Raw genomic sequence first — 22,182 nt, forward strand, 5'->3', positions numbered from 1 at the left:
ATTTCAGAGGAGAGGGAATGGCCTTAAGTTGAGCATGGGAAGTTCAGGTTGGATATTAGGAAAAATTTATTCTCAGAAAGAGTGGTGAGGCATTGGCACAGGCTGCCAGGGAGGTAGTAGAGTCACCATCCCTGGAGGTGTTCATGAGCTGTGCAGATGTGGCATTGAGGGACATGTTTAGTGGGCATGGTGGGGATGGTGGGGATGGGCTGATGGTTGGACAAGATGGTCTGAGAGGTCTTCTCCCACCTTACTGATTCTGAGTTATCTGTGGAGACACAGGCTCTCCATGGATGGTGGCTCTGTGCCACAAGCAGGGTGGCATTTCACAACTAATTTTCCATCCCAGCACTGCCATCCTACATGTGTCAAAGCCATTCTGCTCTGGCTGAACCACCATTTCCCATCATTATGGCTACAGTTGGACCTGCTCTTCATCTCAGAGGTCCGCAGCAGCTCTTAGAATCATAGAATGGCCTGGGTTGAAAAGGACCACAATGACCATGTAATTTCAACCCCCCTGCTATGTGCAGGGTCGCCAACCACCAAACCAGGCTGCCCAGAGCCACATGCAGCCTGCCGTTGAATGCCAGAGACCGAGCCACCTCAGCAGCACAGCCTCCTCCCCCTCCCCGCGTGGCGGCGGCCACAGCGACCAGCTCGGCGCATGCGCGCTGTGGCCCCGGGCGGCCCGGTGGCCGTAGTGCGCATGCGGACGCAGCGCGCAGGCCCGGCAGCGGCAGCGCTCCGGCCGCCCCTTCTCTCCCCTGCCACGTACGGGTGGCCGCGGTCGCGTTCGGACTCGGAACGCGTCTGGGCCTCCACCGGCGGGACCACGCGGGAGCCAGAGTAAGAGAGCGGGCTCACCCACTTCCTTTCCCCTCGTCGTCCCGGGGCCAGCCGCTGCGGGGCGGCGGCAGGGGCGTCGGGCCGGGGGGCTCCGGGGCTCCGCGGCCCCTGGCGGAGGGGCTGGGAGACCCCTCGCGTCCCCCCGGCCGCGCCTCTGGGAGGCTCCGACCCGCGCTTAGCCGCGGCGGCTGGCGGGCCTTCCGTCAGCGGGCGCCGCTGCTTTCTCCGGGCCTGCCTCGCTGCGGCTGGGGAGCGGTGATCCATCTAGCTGTGTCACGTTGTGGGGAGGGAAGCCGGAACGTTGTGCGATTCTGTGCAGGTTTCGGGTAGTTCTCTGCGACGGCTGCAAGCAGGTGCAGTGTTGGGAGTCTCCTTTCTCATACCCTGAGCCGAGCGGAGAACACTTGGGCAAAAAAAAAAAAAAAAAGAAAAAAAAGAAAAAAGTGCATTTTAGTGTTTTCCTGTTATCTTTTCTTATTCTTTGCTAGACGTGCAGTGTATTTCTGTGCGTACTGTCGGTGAGTAAGACAATGTAATCATGTAAGTATGTAGCAGCAGCAAGCACAGAGATACAAGTGATGCATTCCAAAGGCCACAGCTGCTCAGGTGTGTTCCCTGAAACGTGGCTGCAGAATGACTGATGAGGTTGTGTTCTTACCGTTGTCAGTTTTAAACTGCGCCTTAATACTAAAGAAGCCAAATCTGTGCCCCGCTGTGGTGTTTAAGCCGTGTGAGGTGCAAGCTAAGTGAACTTTTAGTCCACTTGTAGATGCATTTTCTGTATTTGTTCAGAGCATTAAATTGTACTTGGAGCTGCAGCAAGATCAGGGCAAGAGTAGCCCCATCTCTGCATGTTACTCATTTTACAAAGTGGGTGTGAAGAATCAGAAAAGCGATGTATTCTTGTTCACCTGCCTGGTGTGTCACCACAGCCTTACCATCTCCCTGTTAGCAGTGAGCCTAGCCTTTTGCAAAGGTGGATGTTTCATACTATGGAGGAGGGAGGGGAGCAGTCACCAGACTAAATGACTGGGGAAGGGCTTTGTCCATTCTCCTGGGCTTGTGCTGTGTGTCAGCCCTGTGCTCCTCGTGTCTGTTTGTTCCAGCTTTCCAAGCGAAGCAGGAAGAAGAGAGCTGGGAAGACCACTTTCATAGGGGTGAGAAGATCACACTTTTCCCCACTGTTTACCATCAAATTGTCTAAAACTCAAATCATGAGTGTTAGAGATTAACTATGTGTGTATGAGACAGAGGAAAGCATAGAGTGGAGTACCCTTAACATAGAATCATAGAATCACTCGGGTTGGAAAAGGCCTTAAAGATCATCAAGTCCAACCACAACCTAGCCATACTACCCTAATTCTAACAACTCGCCACTAAATCATGTCCCTGAGCACCACATCTAAATGGTTTTTAAACGCATTCAGAGATGGTGACTCAACCACCTCCCTGGAGAGCCTATTCTAGTGCTTAACAATCCTTTCTGTAAAGAAGTATTTCCTAATATCCAACCTAAACTTACCCTGGCGCAAGTTGAGGCCGTTTCCCCTCATCCTGTCACCTGTCACCAGTGAGAAGAGACCAGCCCCGCTCTCGCTGCAATCACCTTTCAAGTATTGGAAGAGAGCAATAAGGTCTCCCTTCAGCCTCCTCTTCCCCAAACTGAACAGCCCCAATTCCATATTCTCCAAGCCCTTCACAAGCCTTGTTGCCTGTTTTCGAACCTGAAACAGTTGGGAGGGAATTATGTTTTCATTGAGTTAGTTTGTATGCTAAATCACTGTCTTTTGGCTCTGATCGATGAGCATGTGTAATAAGAGATGCGCTGCATGAATGTCAGGGAGCTCACTGCACTCTTTTCAGTGGAAAAAAACAGGCTTTTAAGCTGGATTAGGAGCAGATAGTATTTTTAAGCACTATGTGTTTCTGACTGTAATGTAAAATTGCCCAGTTTGGTGGTTCTGCTTGTGGGAATGTAGCATTACTACCCTGTTATTGCTGGTAGGTAGTCTGTCCAGGTGCTGCCTGAAGGGCGCACCACTTAATGCTACAGAGGCTCCAGAAATGGATTTCTAGGTTTTTATAGTGCTAAATCAGTGTAAGTTTAACTTAGATTTAATTAATTAATAAAACTTCACCTGGGGTTTTAAGTTGGAGGCCATATAAATGAGCGTTTTAAGACCAGTGGGGAAGATCACTATCCTTATAAAAAAGGAACACGTTGCTCCTATGTGCAGTTAAAAATTTAGAAAAATGAACACTGTTCTTTCCTCAATTATGAAATTCAAACTCTTGTTCAATCTGTTGAACCTCAGACTGCACCATACTCAGAAGTGTAAACGTGATTGTTACATATGATAAAGTAGTGGATTTTTGTAACTGGGGACATTTGTTAAAATGTTTTAAAGTGGAAGTGTTTAAGGAAGTTTGACAGTAAGTAAAGCTTTTCTTATTTTTTTTCTGATGCAGCTTCCTGTTTTCTGCCACTGATAGTGCATGGCGGCTTATCCTAACTCTGTCCTGAAGTGAGGTGGGAAATTTGACCAATAACCAGCATCGATAAAACAGACAAGGTAATGTATTGCTAAATGCATGTTTAGTAAAAAACATGAAAGAAGACCTGTGTATGGGTGCTATTTAATTTTTTATGCTAATTTTGTTCTAAAAAGCCTTCTGCAAAGAAACCTTTTAAAACCAACTTCTGCTGAAACAAAGTAGAACTGAAACAGAGTTGTAGTCAAGACCTGTAAAATGTGTATAATGCATTAGCAGATATTAACACCATTACAAACTTTACCATTTCATCAGTGTCTCTGCAGCTACCTCGCTGTGTGAATAACAGGTCCCTTTTCTCTGCACTTAGACTGAATTTCTCTGTTTCCACCTCCTCTCATTCTTTTAAGAGAATGAGTTTTGTTCACTAGGTGCTTGTCTCTTTGCTCAGCACCACACAGCTGCTGTGGTGAGAGTGAGGAGAGAATCAGAACGGAAATTGTGAGGACTCGTGATTTGTGATAAAGATGTTCTGCTAGGTAAAACAAAAGCCACGCACACAGCCAAAGCAAAGCAAGAAATTAATTTGCTACTTCCTGCTTCATTAGCAGGCAAGTGTTCAGCCACTTCAAGGAAAGCAGGGCTCATCGCATGTAACAGTTAATTGGGAAGATGAACGCCATCATTCCAAATGTTCTCCCCTCCACCCCCTTCCCAGCTTTTCTCCTTTCTCTCAGCTTTTATTGCTGAGCACAACATCTGTTTTGGCCAGGTTGGGTCAGCTGTCCAGAGCAAACTACTAAAACATTGGTATGCTTTCAGTGTTATTCTCATCCTAAATCCAAAGCACAGCACTGTAGCAGCTACTAGGAAGAAAATTAACTATTGCAGCTGAAACCAGAACAGTATTTTCCCTTGATTCTATATCAACTATGTTGTGCTCTGGTTACATACTTGGCAATGTGACCCAGTTAATCAATACCACCTTTCCTGTATTTTAATATATATACACACACATCATTCCCTTAGTCTATGGGCCATCCATCTTAAATGTACTTTGTGTTCCTTTTGTCCATGACTTTAGGTTCTATCTGCCATAACAGTCTTTCAGGACAGGAGAGTGTATGCTTATCCAGCTCTATCACTGCTGCACTTTGCTCAGTTCCATCAAAATTTATGAATCTTGGTAACATCATATACAGTATTATGTAGCAAGTAACATCACAAATTTTGAATTATTATCTGTTCTCATTCAACATAAGATTCCCCTTTAGGTACACACCAAACATCTCCATCCTTCTGTATTAACCACTAAGTGCACTTTGGTCCTTGACCAAAAGCAGTCCTATGACTGGACTTCCCTTCGTCTGAGGGAGGGATAACCATGGCTGTCTGGCCCAGGATGGTTTTCATCCTAGTGCACTAGAAGGACTGTATTTCCTTATACAGTATGTGGGAGTTTTAACTGGGAAGGGCCAACTTGATTAGCAGATCCCTTTTGCTAAATGTGCCTCAGTGTTTGAATGTGCCAACACCCATTGCTGTTAATGCAGTTTTTAATAGCTCATTGTATTTCTTGATTTTCCTGGAGGCTGGTGCCAGCTGAGGGTGTGATACACCCACTCAGTGTCATGCTCTTTGGCTCAGGTGTCTATGAGATGGTTTTGGAAAGGAGTCCTGTTGTCTGACTCAGTTCCTTCTGGAGTACCGTGTTGCCACAAGACTTGCTTTTCGAGATCCAGGGTAGTGTTTTGGGCAGTGGCATGTGGCACATGGTATATTTCCAGATATCTAGTTGCTTCCACCATTGTAAGCACATGATGCTTGCTGTGGCTGCTTCAATCCTAGCAACCTGCTGATTGTTTTGGTTTTCTTCAAGTACAGGGGCATCTATGTGATGTGCTTTTACAACTATGTTCTCTACCTGAATAGCACTATCTTTCCACAGTGCAGCAGCCCAGATAGGTTTGCCTCTGTACTGCCAGCTGTTCTGCTTCCACAGCTGTAACCACCTACACAGGGTATTTGCCACCTTCCATGAGTCAGTATAGAAGTAGAGTACCAGCCACTTTTCTCACTTGGTAATATCTAAAGCTGGCTAGATGGTTTTCACTTCTGTAAATTAATTCAACCTCTTCAGCAGTTTCTGTGACCTGTTGCACAGGACTCCATATAGCTGCCTTCCACCTCTGATGCTTTCCCACACTAAGACATCAGTGAACAGGACATACTGCTTCTTGTGAGGCTTGTCGTCTTGTTTGTGTGGTTCCTTCTATAGTACCTCCTTTAACATGCATAATGGGTCTCAACAGTTTGAAGGCATTACAACCTCCATCCCGTGTCCTTTTTCACCAGGCCATAAGATTTAACATCGAAGTCAACTCATACCCTTTTCCTTGCTCCAGCCTGGGCTTGTCCAGTAGATAGAGGTCTACCTATTGTGTCATGGACATATCTATGGCCGAAGGTGTTTCAAGGTTTGCCTCTTCTGATGTGAGCTTTGTAATGGGCCAAAGCCTCTTCTGAGGTATACCTGCTGCAGTATGGACTTATCCATAGCTGTAGTTACTTTGAGATATACCTTCTGTGTCATGGCCTTTTCATTGGTCGTGGTCCCTTCAGACACCACTGTATCATGATCTTATCCACAGCCACAAATGCTTTGAAGTATTCTGGCATGGCTTTGTCTGCAGACACGGGCACTGCGAGGTATACTTAACACAGGCTTCTGCATGCCTTGAGGTGTGCTTGCTCCAGAGTGGACGTCTCCATTGCCATGGACATTTCAGAGCGCACATTCTCCTGTGCAGGCCGATGCAGAGGTCGCAGTTCCTCTGTCTTGAGTTTAGCCTGAAGTCGCAGCTTATCCAGTAGAGCAGCATGGGGACAACAGTGATGTCTTTGCAGTCTTCCAGCCCAGATTCATGACCATGGTTGTTTCCAGAATGTTCCGACACAGTAAAGCAAGATAATAAGGAGTAGACCAGATGTCAGAAGCAAAAGCAGCCATTAAGAAGTGCTGGACTCTGAAATACAGTTAGGCAAGTAATCCCTGTGAAAAAGCACAGGAGCCTGTCACTTCACAGAGTCACAGCACTTAGCAGTTAAACAGCTGTAGTATGTATAAATTTAGTCCAGTACACTCATCTGTTGTGGAACCCTTTGTTCCCCAGGTTGGATCCCAAAAAGATTGTTGTAATTTAACCATGAGAGGCTAAGTAGCACATAGCCACTTGCTTATCCTCCCCAGGTGGGATGGGGAAGAGAATCACAAATGTAAAAGTATGAAACCTCATAGGTTGTGATAAAGACAGATAAAGCCATGTGCAAAGCAAACAAGGAATTCATTTACTACCTCCCATCAGCAGCCAGATGGGTGTTCAGTAACCTAACGGCTAAGCTAACCTAATCGTAGGAGAGCTGAGCTCACCACATGTGAAGGTTTCTTGGGAAGACAAATGCCTTCCCTCCAAACACACCCCTTTCCTGAGTGCAACACCATGCAGTGTGGGACATACATCCCTTTGGCCAAGCTGGATCAGCTATCCTGCCTGTGTCCCCTCCAGCTACCTTTGCTTTGCCCCTGAGCTCAGAAAGCATATGATCTACTTCACTGTTTGAGAAACTGGTGCATTGTAGAATGTGTTTGAGAGAGGTTTTCTAGATGGTTCAAGAGCTTTTCTTTTTTAGAGCATGGAAAGCATCTGAACTGTCATCAGTCACATTGAAGTTGTTAGCAATTTAATTCTCTAAAGTATGTTTTTAATGTTTTTGTTGTTAATAGGTCTGGAGGTGACAAAGAATCCACCATGAATGGGCAGCTGGACTTAAGTGGGAAGCTGATCATAAAAGCTCAGCTTGGTGAAGACATTAGGAGAATTCCTATCCATAATGAGGATATCACCTATGATGAGTTAGTGTTAATGATGCAAAGAGTTTTTAGAGGAAAACTTCTGAGCAACGATGAAGTCACAATAAAATATAAAGATGAAGGTAAGGTTTAATTACTGCTGTTGCAGTGTAATGACTACTGTTGCTCTGATACCATTTATCCAGAAATTACACAGAACTTAAACTGTGCAACTCACCTTTACAAAGGTGTCCAAAATACTGTTGGCAAATTGTGGACGATTTCTCATAAAATGATTTGATTCAATCAATAGAATCTATCTTTTGTGGTTACGCTGTCTTACCATACTATTTCTGCCAGCGTTTTTGGAATATCAGCAATTTGAAAGTTCATTCTTCTGCTGATGCTGTTTCAGATTTCTCTGCTAGCTACCTATTGAACCTTTTTTTTTGTGTGGGAGGGTGGATTTGAAGGGTGAAAGTTGAATTAACACGCATGATTTAACACAGGCTCTCTTTAGACTTAAAAAATGATTTTTATGCAGTACTTTCACAATATGCAAGATGCATTGTTTGAGATTATGATGTGATTGTTGTGGTCTCGAGGGTTTTTTCATCTTAGAATGTCAGTGTGGAAGAGAGGGCGGAGGGGATGGTATTCCTGATGTGTAAATAGAAGTGCTGTGTTACTGCAGGTTCATTCTTTCTTAATAGCTTTAGCACTGTCTGTGGGACCTAAAATGTAAAGTAACTTCTGTTCATACATCTCTACTCTTGAATGACTCAGAGGCAGTTTTTCAGTTTTATAAAGGTTTGAGAGAGACTACTTCTCATAAAAAATGATATGCAATTATGAGCTTTTTTGGGGATCTTGGCCTGTGGTAGGAGAAAGCTGTGTGGATTTGCAGTAGTTTTGTTTCTCATCTTATCGCGTATTATTTTTCCTTTCTGGAATGGGAAAGGTAAAAGAAAGTGGGTGAATTCTTTCTCATGAGATTAGAGCATCTTGTCCCTTTTTTGTGTTCTTGCCTGTTCTTTAAGTATAATTCTCTGTTTTTATGTATGTCTCTGTCTTTTTTTTATATTTTGAAAAAATAACTGTGTGTAGTGGAGCGCTGTAATTGCAGTTTCATTCTTCAGTTGTCTGTAACAGCCTAGACACCTCCTACTGTTAATTTTAGCTTATTGTGTCTCAGAATATACTGCTTCTCCACTGTGATATGGAAATTGTTTGTTGCTGTAGATTGTGAGTGTCCAGCCTTTCAGCTTGCATGGGCCACACTGAGTGAAGAGGAATCATCTAGGGCTGCATATATGTAGGTTACTCTGAAAGTAATGCCTCCTATTGAATTCCATAGAAACCTAAGGGAAGATCTCCTTGAGAGCAGCCCTGCAGAGAAGGACTTGGGGGTCCGGGTGGACAAGAAACTGGACACGAGCCAGCAGTGCGTGCTTGCAGCCCAGAAAGCCAACTGTGTTCTGGATTGCATTAAAAAAGGGGTGGCCAGCAGGGATAGGGAGGTGATTGTCCCCCCCTACTTGGCTCTTCTGAGGCCCCATCTGCAGTACTGCGTCCAGTCCTGGGGCCCCCAATACAGGAAGGACGTGGAGCTCTTGGAGTGGGTCCAGAGGAAGGCCTCTAAGATGATCAGAGGGCTGGAGCACCTCTCCTATGAGGAAAGGTTGAGGGAACTGGGGGTTTGTTTAGCTTGGAGAAGAGAAGGCTCCGGGGAGACCTCATTGTGGCCTTCCAGTACTTGAAGGGAGCATATAAACAGGAGGGGAATGGCTGTTTACGAGGGGGGATAGTGATAGGACAAGGGGGAGTGGTCTTAAACTGAGACAGGGGAGGTTTAGGTTACATACCAGGAGGAAGTTTTTCACACAGAGGGTGGTGACACACTGGAACAGGTTGCCCAAGGAGGTTATGGATGCCCCATCCCTGGAGGCATTCAAGGCCAGGTTGGATGTGGCTCTGGTGGTTGGAGACCCTGCACATAGCAGGGGGGTTGAAACTACATGATCATTGTGCTCCTTTTCAACCCAGGCCATTCTATGATACGATTCTATGAAAAAGCACAATAATATTATTTGATAGAACAAATTCTCAGCTACAAAGCACTATTTTTCAACATAGTCACCACTATAAGCTATACTTTTTGTTTGAGAATGTTTGAGGGAAGAGTTAATAGAATGGGGTTCAGTTTGATTGCTGTATGAGGTCAGTGGTATTCTTCCCTTTGTTTTAGCTAGGCTAAAGTTGTTATTTAAGTTTGCTTCAATCATGAGAAAGATTGAAATATGTCCAGCTGCTTCAGAGTTCCTTACCCTCCAAACCTGGTGGAGCACTTGTCTCCATCTTGTAGGCCATTTTCTGAAGCCACTCATAATTCTGCCTTAACTTCTGTGCATAATTTTCATGCACACTGGTCCTGGCATTAAAATGGTATGTTTTTGTGTTTTGCAGAAGTTTAACTTGCTGCTTTCTTGTGATGATGCCTTTAAGAAATATTTTAGAGGACTCTATTTTTCTTGGAAAGAGTTCCTCATTCTGTAAATATTTCTTTTGACCCAACTTACTGCAATGCCTTTTAAATCAACAGTAAGTGTTTCTAATTGATTGTAGGTCAGGAAGCACAGAGCTAAGTCTTGCTTAGTAACCACAGAGCAAAACCTCTGGTTTTCACTTCTATGTCTTCAGTTTTCTCTTCATATACATATTGGGGTATGGTAAGTGATAATGTTGATTGGTAGCCTCTTTTCTAGTAGCTTTGGAATCAAATAGGGAATGTCATTATATAGAAATAAAGTAACACTTCGGCCCCTACATTAAGTTCAGTAGTGAATAGGCCTTGCTTTAATGTAACTTTTTAAATATTCTTTTCAGATGGAGATCTTATAACAATTTTTGATAGCTCAGATCTTTCCTTTGCAATTCAGTGCAGCAGGATACTCAAGCTGACGTTGTTTGGTAAGTGTCTAACATGGTTCATACCTTTTTTTAAATAACCTTTATTAAAATTCAGGCAGAGTGGTTTTAAACTGAGACAGGGGAGGTTTAGGTTAGATATTAGAAGGAAGGTTTACACACAGGGTGGTGACACACACTGCACAGATTGCTCAAGGAGGCTGTGGATGCCCCATCCCTGGAGGCATTCAAGGCCAGGCTGGATGTGGCTCTGGGCAGCCTGGTCTGGTGGTTGGTGACCCTGCACGTAGTAGGGGGGTTGAAACTAGATGATCATTTCAACCCAGGCCATTCTGTGATTCATTCTATTATTCTACGATTTTTGGTTTTTATCATGTTGGTAGAAATCAGTAAATTACAAACAATGGATTAATATGTGGCATCTGTTTTCTCTCTTGCTCTTTCACATGATATCTGAATTTGGAGAAACTGAATCTCAGTTTTTATAAGGTGGCTTACATTAACTGGCATACAAAAACAAAGGGTCAGTTGTTTTGCTGTAATGTTATTTTTCATGTTATCTTCCACTCCAGCCTTTGTGTAGGGGGGTTTTCTTCACAGGCATGTGAGAAACTTTGATGATAAACTTGCAGTGTTGCTAGGACACTATTAAAAATAACGTCAAATGCTTCTAGTATAATAGATTTTAACTTTTATCATTTTGCCTTTGATAAAATAATTCTCTATTTTCAGGTTGCTGTTGGTAATTTTGCACATACTTGCACAGAATAGCAGGCAGATTTTAATTGGAAAGCTGACCCTGTTCTCAAGGTGCAGGAGTGTTGTGTGTGCTGCCTTAGTTCTAAAGGCACAGTCTAATGATTTCCACAACCAGATATGGTGTTCGTATTGTTCAGGGTAGAGTCATGGAAATTGAGTAAGCAGTGCAGAAACTTGCTGCAAGATTTACTCTGGTTCTCAGTAGTGTCAGGCTAAAATGAGATTATATAAAGAAACAGTAAACTCTAGAGTGTGTTTAGGCTGTGTTTACTCACTGTGTGATACTCCAAACTTCACCAAGTAGGATGATTCTGAAGTTGGGAACGCTGAGTTGGTTTTCTTTCAATTTTAAACTGAATATCAATACGTTATTACAGTCGTAAATGTATGTAATTGCTGTTTTGCAGTTAATGGACAGCCGAGACCCCTAGAATCCAATCAGGTGAAATACCTGCGTCGAGAGCTGATAGAACTTCGCAATAAAGTCAATCGCTTACTGGACTGTTTAGAGCCACCCACTGAACCAGGGGTTTCCACCAACCTGCCTGAAAGTGGTAGGCAGCCTGGCAAAGACTTTTGGGTTTGGTTTGCTGAGATGCGTGCTGTTTAACAGAGTGAAAGATGAGGTCTCGAGTACTGGTTGTGATCATTCTTGATCTTTGCTCAATTTGTAACGTTTCAGCTATTTCAGAGGTAGAATCTATCTCAGTTTATTTGAAGTAAAGCAGTAAGTTAACTTAGAAATAACACCTCCAAGTATGATTTTTGTTGTCATGTGTGTAAACGCTGTAACTAATGCTTGTGAGTCAGGACAGCTTTTTGACAGGGCTTCCAGCTAAATTAATAGTATGTTGTTGCTGAAGAGGGAAGATCTTGCTCCCAGCTGAGCACTCCCACTGCTTACTTTGGGCTAGCTCTGGTGCTTATCTTGTCATGTTGCTAAGCAGGTTTGAGTCACTAGAACAGTGAAAGGCTAATTCAGCAAAAATTATATTCACTTCTTTTGCCAGGTTAGGAAATTGAATCCAGACATTTTGAGCTCAGACCAGCATCAGAGCTGTCTCAGGGTAAGCAGCACAAGGGTGCAGAATAGGGGTGGGAAAGGATTATGGGGGAGGGGGTGAAATGGGGGAGGAACTCATATTCTCCCAGTTTTGAGACAGTGATCTCCTAGCATAGAAGAATGGAATACAGAGTTCCAAGTAAAGTGGTAAACTAGCTGCTTCAGCCTTTCTCTTAAGAAACATTGCTTTTGTTACTTTAACAGGAAAACCTTCAAAAATCCATCCCCTGTTGTACAACATAAACAGTGACTAATTTTGGTGGAATACTGGGAATTTGGGCTATAAACTGTTTGGAAGGAGGTTAATGTGATGATCATAGAGTGCAAACAGCCACTTTAAACTCTACCTGCACTTGTTTGTTTCTCAGTGAAAATGGAGCCCCATGGGAGAAAAGGGGCTTCAGAGGGAATCAGTTCTGCAGGGATAATGAGCTTCATCCATCAACGTGGGGAGTGGAACTGGGGGAGGAGGGGAACAGAACAAGATCTACAGTTCATGAAACAATATAATAAATTGGAAGCTGTTCTATAAGTGTTCTTAATTTAGAATTCTCAGTTTGCAAATCATACCAGAACAATTTGTTGTAGCGGGAACCTTTGAACTTCAGACTGAAGAGATTTGATGCTCCAGTGTCAGTGCATCCTTCACTATGCAATGAGACCTCAGCTTTGTGGTTCATCATGTTTTCAGATACAGCACTGATTAATCACATTGTTCTAACATAAACCTTTCAGCAGGTTGTTTTTTGTTTTTTTTTTTGAGTTTTTGAGAATTCAAACCAGGGCATTTTGTTTTGTAGATGCTGTGGATGGTAGGGAAGAAAAGCCTGCTGCTGCTGACTCTAATGTTAAGCCATCCACTCAAGTTATAGCAGCAAGCATGTCTGCATTCGATCCACTAAAGAATCAGGATGAAATCAGCAAGAATGTCATGTCAGCATTTGGCTTGACAGATGATCAGGTGTCAGGTAAGAATACGTCTTATGAAAAAGAAAGCAAAGCCTGTTAATAAGTGATTACCTAACGGTTGATTTGCAACAGAGCATTTGTTTTTTAGATGTATTAAGTTGCATTCTGTATTGGCTATTTCTTTTCAGAATTCTAAAATGTGTGATGCATCAAGGTATTGTAAACAGGCTTGCTAAGTTCTGTGTACAAAGTGCCAAAATGTTGCTGTTGGTTGTAGCTTGATGTTGTAGCTTGGAGTCAAAAATAGTTCATTATTTTTTTGTTTTAACTAATTAAAGCTGGTACTAAAATAAGTAATGTACAGTAACTTAATCGGTAACTGCCAGTGATGGAAGAATGGGACCCACTGCTTGGCCTTAGGGATCGATCTTGTGGTTCAGCTTAGCTTCTCGGCTTGTGTTCTGCTCCTTGGGTCGGTCAGAATGGTTTGTATAACCCCATATTTTCTCTTTTGCATTTCAAAAGTAAACAGTGACAGCGTTTTTTAATCTTAACGGAAAGGAGTTGCTTACTTGTCAGAATGATGATTGCTCTTGGAGAACTGCATGGTTGTTAGTACCAGTATGACTAATAGGAGAATGCAAAAAGTTTAAATGCAGTTTATACTAAACTGAATACAGTCAGCTTAAGACAAGATAGCTGAAATTGTAAAAGGAATGCAGGATGTAACAGGGAGTGTGATGCAGAATACAGAGAAATGACTTTGCACAGGATTTTCTTGACTCTGACAAAATTTAATATGACATCGTTACCTGAAAAACCTACTATTAACAGGATTTGCCATGTTCACTTTAGACCAGTGTGGTCTTTATATGATTTCATATGGTCTTGAGCAATCTCTTCCTGCATGTAGTGTTTTGGGTATGTCACAGCATAGTTATTTCACACACTTGATAAAGATTTGATGATAATTGAAAATCTACAGTGAACTACTTCTGAGTGATCAACTGTTACATGAAACTGTGAACTACAGCTGGCTGAAAATATGAGCTGATTTTTAAAGGAGTGATTTCTGTTTGGGTACAAAGCTTCACTGTCAGTTAATGCTTTCATTGTAGCATCAGTGGTATTTTAAGATCTGTGTATCTCCATAATTCTTTTGATAGAGTGAACTTGCTATGCTTTGAATGCACAAAGGACTTCATAAAGGACCATTTAAGCAGGATATTGAGATATCACATTCCTACACGTGTAACTGCAGGATTGTTGCTTTAAAGCCAAAATCAGAAGTGGGCAGCTTCAATTCACTTTGCCCCTAGTAAGGGTAATGTGAAAATGCAATTATATGCTTGTTGCATGCATAAATACAATTATCTTACAGTAGTGCATTCGCAGAAAGTCTAATAATCTTGTTTAACTCTATGCATGTATTTGAAAGCAGCTTATCATACATTGTACTCATAAACCTAAGAGCTGGAAAGATTTGGGTTTAAGTCCCTTGCTTCTAACAAAGTATTTTGACTTTAACTGTAGTATGCCATGCTTGTTCACGTGCTTATTTCACACCTTCTCATTAACTTAAATAAAAACTGAATTCTCTGTCTCCACGCTTTTTTTGGGTACTGCTCAGTAGCTGGAATACTTTCACAGTTCTCCAAGCAAACAATTGCTTTCAGACTGACACCGGCCGTATCCTGTGTGGGTCTGCAAATCTAAGACATCCTGTAGAGGTGTTCTGTTCATATGCTGTGTGACTGCTGGTAAAACATTTCATTGCCCGGGCCCGTATGAGCCACAGCAAAACATGACAGCATTTGAATAATTTCCTGCAGCTTTGCACCTTCGTTCTGGGTGCAGAAGAATGAGGTACGTTAGGTGTGTGTTCTGTCCAAATGCAGCAAGCCTGTGGAGCATAAGTGCAGGGTGAGTGCCTGAAGCTGCAGAAACAGTGCTGTTATGGAGGGCCTTATCCACAAAGCGGAAGAGCATGAAATTTGAGTGACTTTGATTTGAGAGAGGTGGGAAATTTCCTCCCCCATATATTTTTAAAATAGACTTGAGATGTGCAAATATATACTTCCAAAGGTAAATCTACGGAAAACTGAAAGAACTATTTAAAACTTTGCAAGGGTGTGGGCTTGTTATTCAAACTCTGTCTTTATTTAGTTTAATGCATTTTGTTCTCTCTCCTCTAGGCCCACCCAGTGCTCCTGCAGAAGAACGATCGGGAACACCAGACAGCATCGCTTCCTCCTCTTCTGCAGCCCACCCCCCTGGCGTGCAGCCCCAGCAGGCGCCGTACCCGGGAGCACAGCCACAGACAGGTCAGCAGGTGGAAGGTGAGGAGTGCCTTCTCTGCTGTTTGACATGAGTGCTGCTGCCTGAATCCATGTGCTCTGTACCTACGGTTTCTAATTAGCAGGACCACAGTCAGTACGCAGCTACAAATTCCCACCAGGCAGAATGCTTTTTTCCTATGTGTCATTCAACATACGATCGGCAGGTGGAGCAGTAGCTCCATTTGAAAGGGTAGCGATGTAACTTGGGGAGTTTCAATATTCTGTTCATGTTTTCTAAGAGCACTGAGCTTTCAGACCTGCTTAGTTCTAGACACAGCTATGGCATGACTTGCTTTGTTGCTTGGACCTCCATACCAAATATGTTGTAAAGATATTTCTGTATTTTGATGCAGAAACAAGGTAAAACACTCAACTACTTTCTTTACTGATCTAATAGACAGGTATAAGAGACATTGGTGACAGTGACCACAGTGTCCACAGTCACTTGAAATCCCTTCCTGGTGGTTAGCAGTAACACTGTGACTGAGCAGAGTATTTGAGCGATCTATAGTTAGGTCTGTGCATGAAAGCTGTTGGTTGAAGTGGAACAGCTTGTTTTTGCTGCTTTCAGCCTGTTTTGCTTATTTCTCTTATACTATTTAAGGGATATAAATGAAAAAGAAGTCATCTTTGTGGCTTAAAGCTATAATAATGATTCAATGTTTGATATATATACAGTCTTTTAAAAGATTTTCTTAAAACCCAGGATTTTTAAAAATGGCATTGGGTATGATATTATTATTAGTTATTAGTTACTTTTCTTTGTGAAGATCATTAAATCTCTGTGCTGATACTACTGAGTGGCTTGCCTCCCCCGATCAAAAGTTTCAAGCATTCACCAGTTTGAATTTATTCAGCACAACAAAGAAGTGTGTTACGTGCTTTGCATTCTCCTCAGACCTTCTGCTCAGCACTCTTCATCTCATAACAGTTGTATACCAAATAAAGTTTTGAAGGGTTAGCGGGAATGTAAAACACTTTTGCTTTGAGCTGCAGTTAACACAGAGTTAAAAGGAAGAGAGGAGTCCTGCTGCAACGGCACGTATGGGGATGTGGGAGGACTTGGAGGAGAGCTCCCTTTACTGTCTTAGTGCAATTCAGACGATAAGGTTTGCAGTTCTATTTATATACAGCCTGCTGGTCTTTGCAGAATGACTGATGGTACAGTAACACTTCATAGTAGTGAAGTCTCTGAGTCTGCTCCAGTTCAGCTAAGCTTTGGTTTGGCAGATAATTAGTTTTGTTCTTTGTGCGTGTTATTCAAACGAGAAACAGCAGAAGCAGAAAACCTAAGCAGGGCCCATAGGTTAAGTCAAAACAAGTATTCTGCCTCTGCTTGCCAAGAAAATGAACAAAGTAAATTTAGGAAAAATCAGCATTGAATTAGAATACCCAACCTTAAGAATGTACAGTTTTATTTCAGTTTTAGGGGCTGTACCCCTGGGACTATTAAGAAAACCTGGCTTACAGCGAGTCAGATGTTAAGAGATGGAGGACTTGTCTAGAAAATGTGGTCAGAATAAATAATGTATCACTGCTACAGTACTTTGTACAGAAATAGTCTTTAAAAACTATTATAAACAGACAATCTGAGGACATGTTTAACTTCTGAAGTACTTTAACTTACAGCATAAGTTCTGGAGAAGTTAGCAAGCCATGTAAAGATTCCTGCTCTGTTACACAGCAGTGTAGTTCTAATTAAGGTATATAGCTCTTGGCATCCCCTGAAATAGCAGCCCCCACATCAAATTAGGACTATTTGTTCTGTCTTCAGAGTGGCACGGCTCAGAAACTAAAATCTGTGATTTGTACATGTTATTTCTGCAACTCAAACTGCTAGGATGTCGTGCATCTGATCTTTGTTACATAGCTCAGGTATCAGCTCCCAACCAACAGAGTTCTCTGTCCCCAGGCCAGATGTACCAGCAGTACCAGCAGCCGGGTTACCCTGCCCAGCAGCCACAGGCGCAGCCCCAGCAGCAGTACGGCGTGCAGTACCCAGGTAAGCAGCTCCTGCAAACTGTGGTGTGGCTGGGGGATGTCCAGCCCTCAGAGCTGTGGATCCTGAATGTGTGGGGCAGCTCAGGGTGCTGAGCATCTCAAACACCTGCGCTTCTGAGGGAAATGGGCACAATTAAAAAATGACCAGTTAGCAAATGCTGTCAGTGTGTGTTTCTACTAGAGTTGCACTTCTGGTATTTCATTTCTACCCACCTGTCAGAAGAATGCACTGGTAGCAAAGTAGGTGAAATAAAGCGTGAGCAGTCTTTAGGGTTGAGGTCTGCATCTTGGCATTCTAGCAAAGATGCCTCAACTTACAGATGCCTCAACTAAAGGAGCTACTGCTTTTGACAGGAGACCATGTTTAGTGCATTAGTGGTGTGTCTGCAAATATAAAACTCTAGGTTTTGTGTGTCTCCAAAATAAACTTGACTTCAGAATTTCTAGTTATTTGCTTCAGCAGAGGCTGGCATCTAATAATGGATAGCGTATGCTACAGTACAAAGATGGATGTACATCTCCAATTGCTTATGGCTTTTAGAAGAAGATAGAAAGCATTTGTCATGTCGGAGTTTAACCAAGATTGTTTAAAACAAGCAAAGACTTCCACACTGTTAAGTAACTCAGAAAACAGCCTGCATCACTGTTTTTTTTCCCCCCCAAATATATACAGGGGAAGTGCATGAGATTTGATGTAGATGAGAACAGTTGTGTGGCTTATGAAAAAATTCCCGTGTTTATCTTGGATAAGAATCCTAGAAAACTTGGAATGGAGGGTTTGTGCCTCATCCCTTGTTCCTGTGCTCTGTGTAGTTAGACATCCATGACAGACTGCCGCCAGTCTCGTTCCTTCTGCTGAAGTTAGGCTTAAAGAAGTTTCCATCTATGTGCTAATCATTTCCCACCATGATCTAAACTGTTATTTTACTGCAGAAGTTCCTGCAGTATCTATAGTGCAAAATGAGTTCTGCGTCCCCAGTTCTTAGAATATCTCCATTAAGAAGCCATTATCGCCAGAAGTTATATGGAGCTCCTCGTGTTTCCCAAAACCCATTTCACGATTAATCAGATTGGTCAGAAGCGGTCTCATTGTGAGGACCTTTTGACAGCTGCCATTGAAAAGTTTTACTTGGAAGTGGTTATTCATCTGCTTGTTGCTGTTGTGCCCATGAGGATTACCTCCCGAACCCCCATCCCACAGTGCAGGATGCGTTCCCACTCTGCCCAGTAGCTCTGCTAGACAAGAAGATTTGCTCATGGTAGTGAACACGCAGCCTTTCAAGGTTTGTTTCATGAGTAAATTTTAATTCCAGTTTCAAGGTGAGTTCAAAATATACTGCAGTACATTCTTCGATCCTTACTCTTTCTGTTCAGGGCTGTGCACTTTTAATAACTTGTGTGTCTGGTATTTAATGCTGACAGGATTCCAGTCAATGGAGAGGTTTCATTGCGAGTAGCTGCAGGTGTGTTTCGTGATGGATAAAAGTAGCTATTTCTTCATAAAGGGAACTAATGCTATTTTAAAGTCTTCAACAAGAGAAGTTCCTTTTGGAAGCTGGTTTTATGCAGAAACACCAAGTTGGGACATGTTTCAATGGGAGTTTTGTACTCAAGTATTTTGCTCTGCACAATTTCTGTTGAACTTAAGTCTGCTTTTAAAGAACTGAAAGCATCTACAATGTAACCAACACACTAACTTAAGTGCACTGAGCACTAACTGTCTTTTCATGACAGTTTGGTTTCGGGTTTTTTGGGGGAAAAAGGCTACATTTTGCCTTGTTTGTCAAGGAAGATTTTTTTACTTTTAACGTGCTGTGATGGTAAAATGCTGTTTGTCTGTCTTCTAAATTTCTTGTTGGCTGTGGGAATACCAGGCTGCGTTTACGTGACAGCAGGAAAACTCGCAGTTCTTTACGTTTGCTTGTCTGTGCTTATCGTGCTACTTCTGTCGTCACCGCGGTCACTGTGCATGTGCCCTCGGTGTCATGCCATGCCTTACCCATCTCTCCTCCCACAGCCGGCTACAGCCCGCAGCAGGCCGCCTCACAGCCGGCGCAGCAGTTCCCAGCCTACAGCCAGCAACCGGCCCCAGCCGCCGCCGCCTTCCCAGGGCAGGGCCAGGCCCAGCAGCTGCCGGCGCAGCAGCCGCAGCAGTACCCGGCGGGCAGCTTCCCCCCGCAGCCCTACACCACGCAGGCCTCGCAGCCGGCCCCGTACAGCGGCCCGCCCGGTGCCCAGGCAGCGCCCGGCACCTTCCAGCCGCGGCCCGGCTTCACCCCGCCGCCCGGCAGCACCATGACGCCACCACCCACTGGGCCCAACCCCTACGCCCGCACCCGGCCACCTTTTGGGCCCCAGGGCTACGCGCAGCCTGGGCCTGGCTACCGGTAAGGGCCGAATGCCTGGTGCTGGCTGCTGCGGCCTGACAGCCGTCCCCACTCAGATCTGGAGCTGTCCCGAGGCAGAAGAGTTGCTGTAAGTGTTCATTAGTTCTGCGGGGGGAGGGAAGGAGCGACCGAGCCGTTCATGCTTTGAATTGTATCCGCTTCCTAGTTTAATTTGGGGCTGGGGTGGTTTGGGAACACTACCTACGTGTCTGTCAAGTGATCGATTGACATCCTAGCTTGCCTCGTTTGAAGGATATTACAATGCTAGCTGGAAGTTTAGCCCACTAATAACATGATTTACTAAATTAGATTAAATTTTGGAGTAAAAACTAGATATGATGTATTATAAATTGTAATGCTCACATGGAAAGCTAATAAAAAAACCCTGAATCTATTATGTGCCTTGTCTTGATTTTAAAGTCTAGGTAGTGCAGAACAAGAAAACTACATAACAAGTGTGCATCGTGTTCAGTGTGCAGACAGAGAGCTGGGTAATGATAAGCGGTGCTCACGTTTGTGGGCACATGGGAATAGTTCTCCATTTACACACCTAATGCCAAGACATAGAATCACAGACTCATTTGAGTTGGAAGAGACCCTTAAAGGTCATCTGGTCTAACTCCCCTGTAATGAACAGGGATACCTACAGCTGGATCAGGTTGCTCGGAGTCCTGTTCAGCTTCATCTTGGAATCTCCAGGGACAGGGTATCCACCACAGCTCTGGGCAACCTGTGCCAGTGCCTCACTACCCTTACTGTAAAAAACTTCTTCCTTATATACACTCCAAATCTCCCTTCTTTCAATTTGAAACCATTAACCCTTGTGCTATTACAGCAAACTATGATAAAGAATCTGTCTCCTTCTTTCTTACAAGGCCGGCTCCCTTTTAGATACTGAAAGGCTGCTCTCAGGACACCTCAGAGCCTTCTCTTTGGGCTGCCCCAGCTTTCTCAGCCTGACCGTGTAGGAGAGGTGCTGGTTATCTCATATCACCTCCTTGTCTTCCATGTACCTTAGCATAGCTACCGGGATATTCCCCTGCACAGAGGTGAGGCTGACAGGTTGGTAGTTCCCTGAGTCATCCTTTCTACCTGTCTTAAAAATGGGTGCAACATTACCATTTTTCCATTTAGCAGGAACTTCACCTGACCACTGTGACTTTTCAGATATCATTGTGAGTGGATTGGTGACTGTGTCAGCCAATTCCCTTAGGACTCTGGGATGCATTTCATTGGTACCCATAAACTTACTGACATTCAGGTTCCTCAGGTGGTCACAAAACCAATCTTCGCTTACAGCGGGAAGGGGATTGCTTCCTGAGATCCCGCCTTCTAAACCATCTGCTTAAGGGCTGTGTGTAGAGCAGTTGCCAGTGAAGGCTGAGGCAAAATGATGAGTACTTCAGCCTTCTCGTTGTCTGTTATCACCAGCCTGCCTGTGTTGCTCGCTAGGATGGTTCACACTCCTGGACTTCCTTTTCCAGTTGATGTACCTACAGAAGCCTTTCTTTGTGCCCCTTGCCAAGTCCAGTTCCTTTTGGGCCTTGTCCTTCCTGACCCCATCCCTATACAGCTCAGCAGCACCTCTACTCTCAACCCAGAGTATCTGTGGATTGCCTGTACATTTCCTTCTTGCTGTCCAGTTTGACCAGCATGTCCTGGTTCAGCCATGCCATTCTCGTCTTCCTTTCATGACTTCTTGCACCTGGTGATGGAGAGCTCTTGTGCGCCAAGGACAACTTCTTTAAGGTTCTGCCAGTTCTGCTCTATGCCCTTGTCCTTGACAGATTCCCAGGGGGTTTGTTGACTAATTACCTGAAAAGCTGGAAGTTGGCTTTCTTAAAATTAAACTTCCTGATTTTACTCTTTGCCTGTCCAATATCCCTTAAGACTGTGAACTCCACCGTTTTATGGTCACTACAGCCCCTGCAGCCTTCAATCCTGATGTCACCAATCAGTTTACTCATGTTGGTGAGCAGCAGGTCCAGCATTGCATCCCCCCTGGTTGGGCTCAGGAGGTTATCCTCGATACATTCCAGGAGCATTGTGGATCACTCACAGCTCACTGTGCTACGTTCCCAGCAGAGGTCAGGGTGGTTGAAGTCTCCCAGCAGGGTGACAGCCTGAGAACAAGACGCCTCCTGTAGCTGGAGGAGGAAGGCTTCACCAACAGGCTGCACTTAATTAGGCATCCTTGTAGTGGACCCCCAAACCACAAGTCTCCCTTTGTTGCTTCTGTTTCTAACTGTCACCCACAGGCTTTCCACTTGCTTCTGGTCATTCTTAAGGGACAGCTCTTCACACTCTATTCCTCCCTTAACGTAGACAGTAGTGCTTTCTCCCCTCCTTCCTCACCAGTCCCTTGAGAGCAGCTTGTAGCCGTCATGGGAATCATCCCAATGGGTTTTGGTGACAGCAACTACGTCATGGTTTTCCAGTAGCACGGTGGCTTCCAACTCCTGTTGTTTATTTCCCAAGCTGTGTGTATTGGTGTAGAGACACTTCAGCTGGGCAGCTGGTCTTGTCATCTTCCTGGAGGATAAATCCTTCATTCCTTTGACGTATTTACCATTAGTCTTCCTACTACCTTCATCATCATAAGGT

At 43.9% G+C, this 22,182-nt stretch overlaps 1 protein-coding gene across 4 annotated transcripts; it reads left to right on the forward strand.

Moving 5' to 3' along the window:
• Window positions 1–689: 689 nt before the first annotated feature.
• TFG (trafficking from ER to golgi regulator) lies at window positions 690–19,972 on the forward strand. 4 transcript variants are annotated; one of them, XM_085238715.1, is made up of 10 exons: window positions 695–849; window positions 1,956–2,006; window positions 3,319–3,422; window positions 7,127–7,335; window positions 10,079–10,162; window positions 11,287–11,433; window positions 12,743–12,910; window positions 15,047–15,190; window positions 17,103–17,192; window positions 19,209–19,972. In XM_085238715.1, exons 4-10 carry the CDS (start codon window positions 7,152–7,154, stop codon window positions 19,580–19,582), a joined length of 1,191 nt encoding a protein of 396 aa, XP_085094841.1. In that variant the 5' UTR covers window positions 695–849; window positions 1,956–2,006; window positions 3,319–3,422; window positions 7,127–7,151; the 3' UTR covers window positions 19,583–19,972. The 4 variants fall into 4 exon arrangements, with proteins under 4 accessions (XP_085094834.1, XP_085094855.1, XP_085094846.1 ...); XM_085238708.1 differs by lacking the exon at window positions 1,956–2,006 and having other exon boundaries at window positions 690–849; XM_085238729.1 differs by lacking the exon at window positions 1,956–2,006 and having other exon boundaries at window positions 690–849; window positions 17,108–17,192.
• The last annotated feature ends 2,210 nt before the right edge of the window (window positions 19,973–22,182 follow it).

This window comes from Meleagris gallopavo, chromosome 1 (assembly GCF_905368555.1).
Source record: "Meleagris gallopavo chromosome 1, MGAL_WU_HG_1.1, whole genome shotgun sequence".
Classification (NCBI taxonomy): Eukaryota; Metazoa; Chordata; class Aves; order Galliformes; family Phasianidae; genus Meleagris; species Meleagris gallopavo.

Coding starts and splice junctions, on each gene's coding strand:
- TFG (XM_085238729.1), top strand. CDS start 7,152: ATGAATGGGCAGCTGGACTTAAGTGGGAAGCTGATCATAAAAGCTCAG. Junction 7,336..10,078: donor AATAAAATATAAAGATGAAG/GTAAGGTTTAAT, acceptor TATTCTTTTCAG/ATGGAGATCTTATAACAATT. Junction 15,191..17,107: donor GACAGGTCAGCAGGTGGAAG/GTGAGGAGTGCC, acceptor TCCCCAGGCCAG/ATGTACCAGCAGTACCAGCA.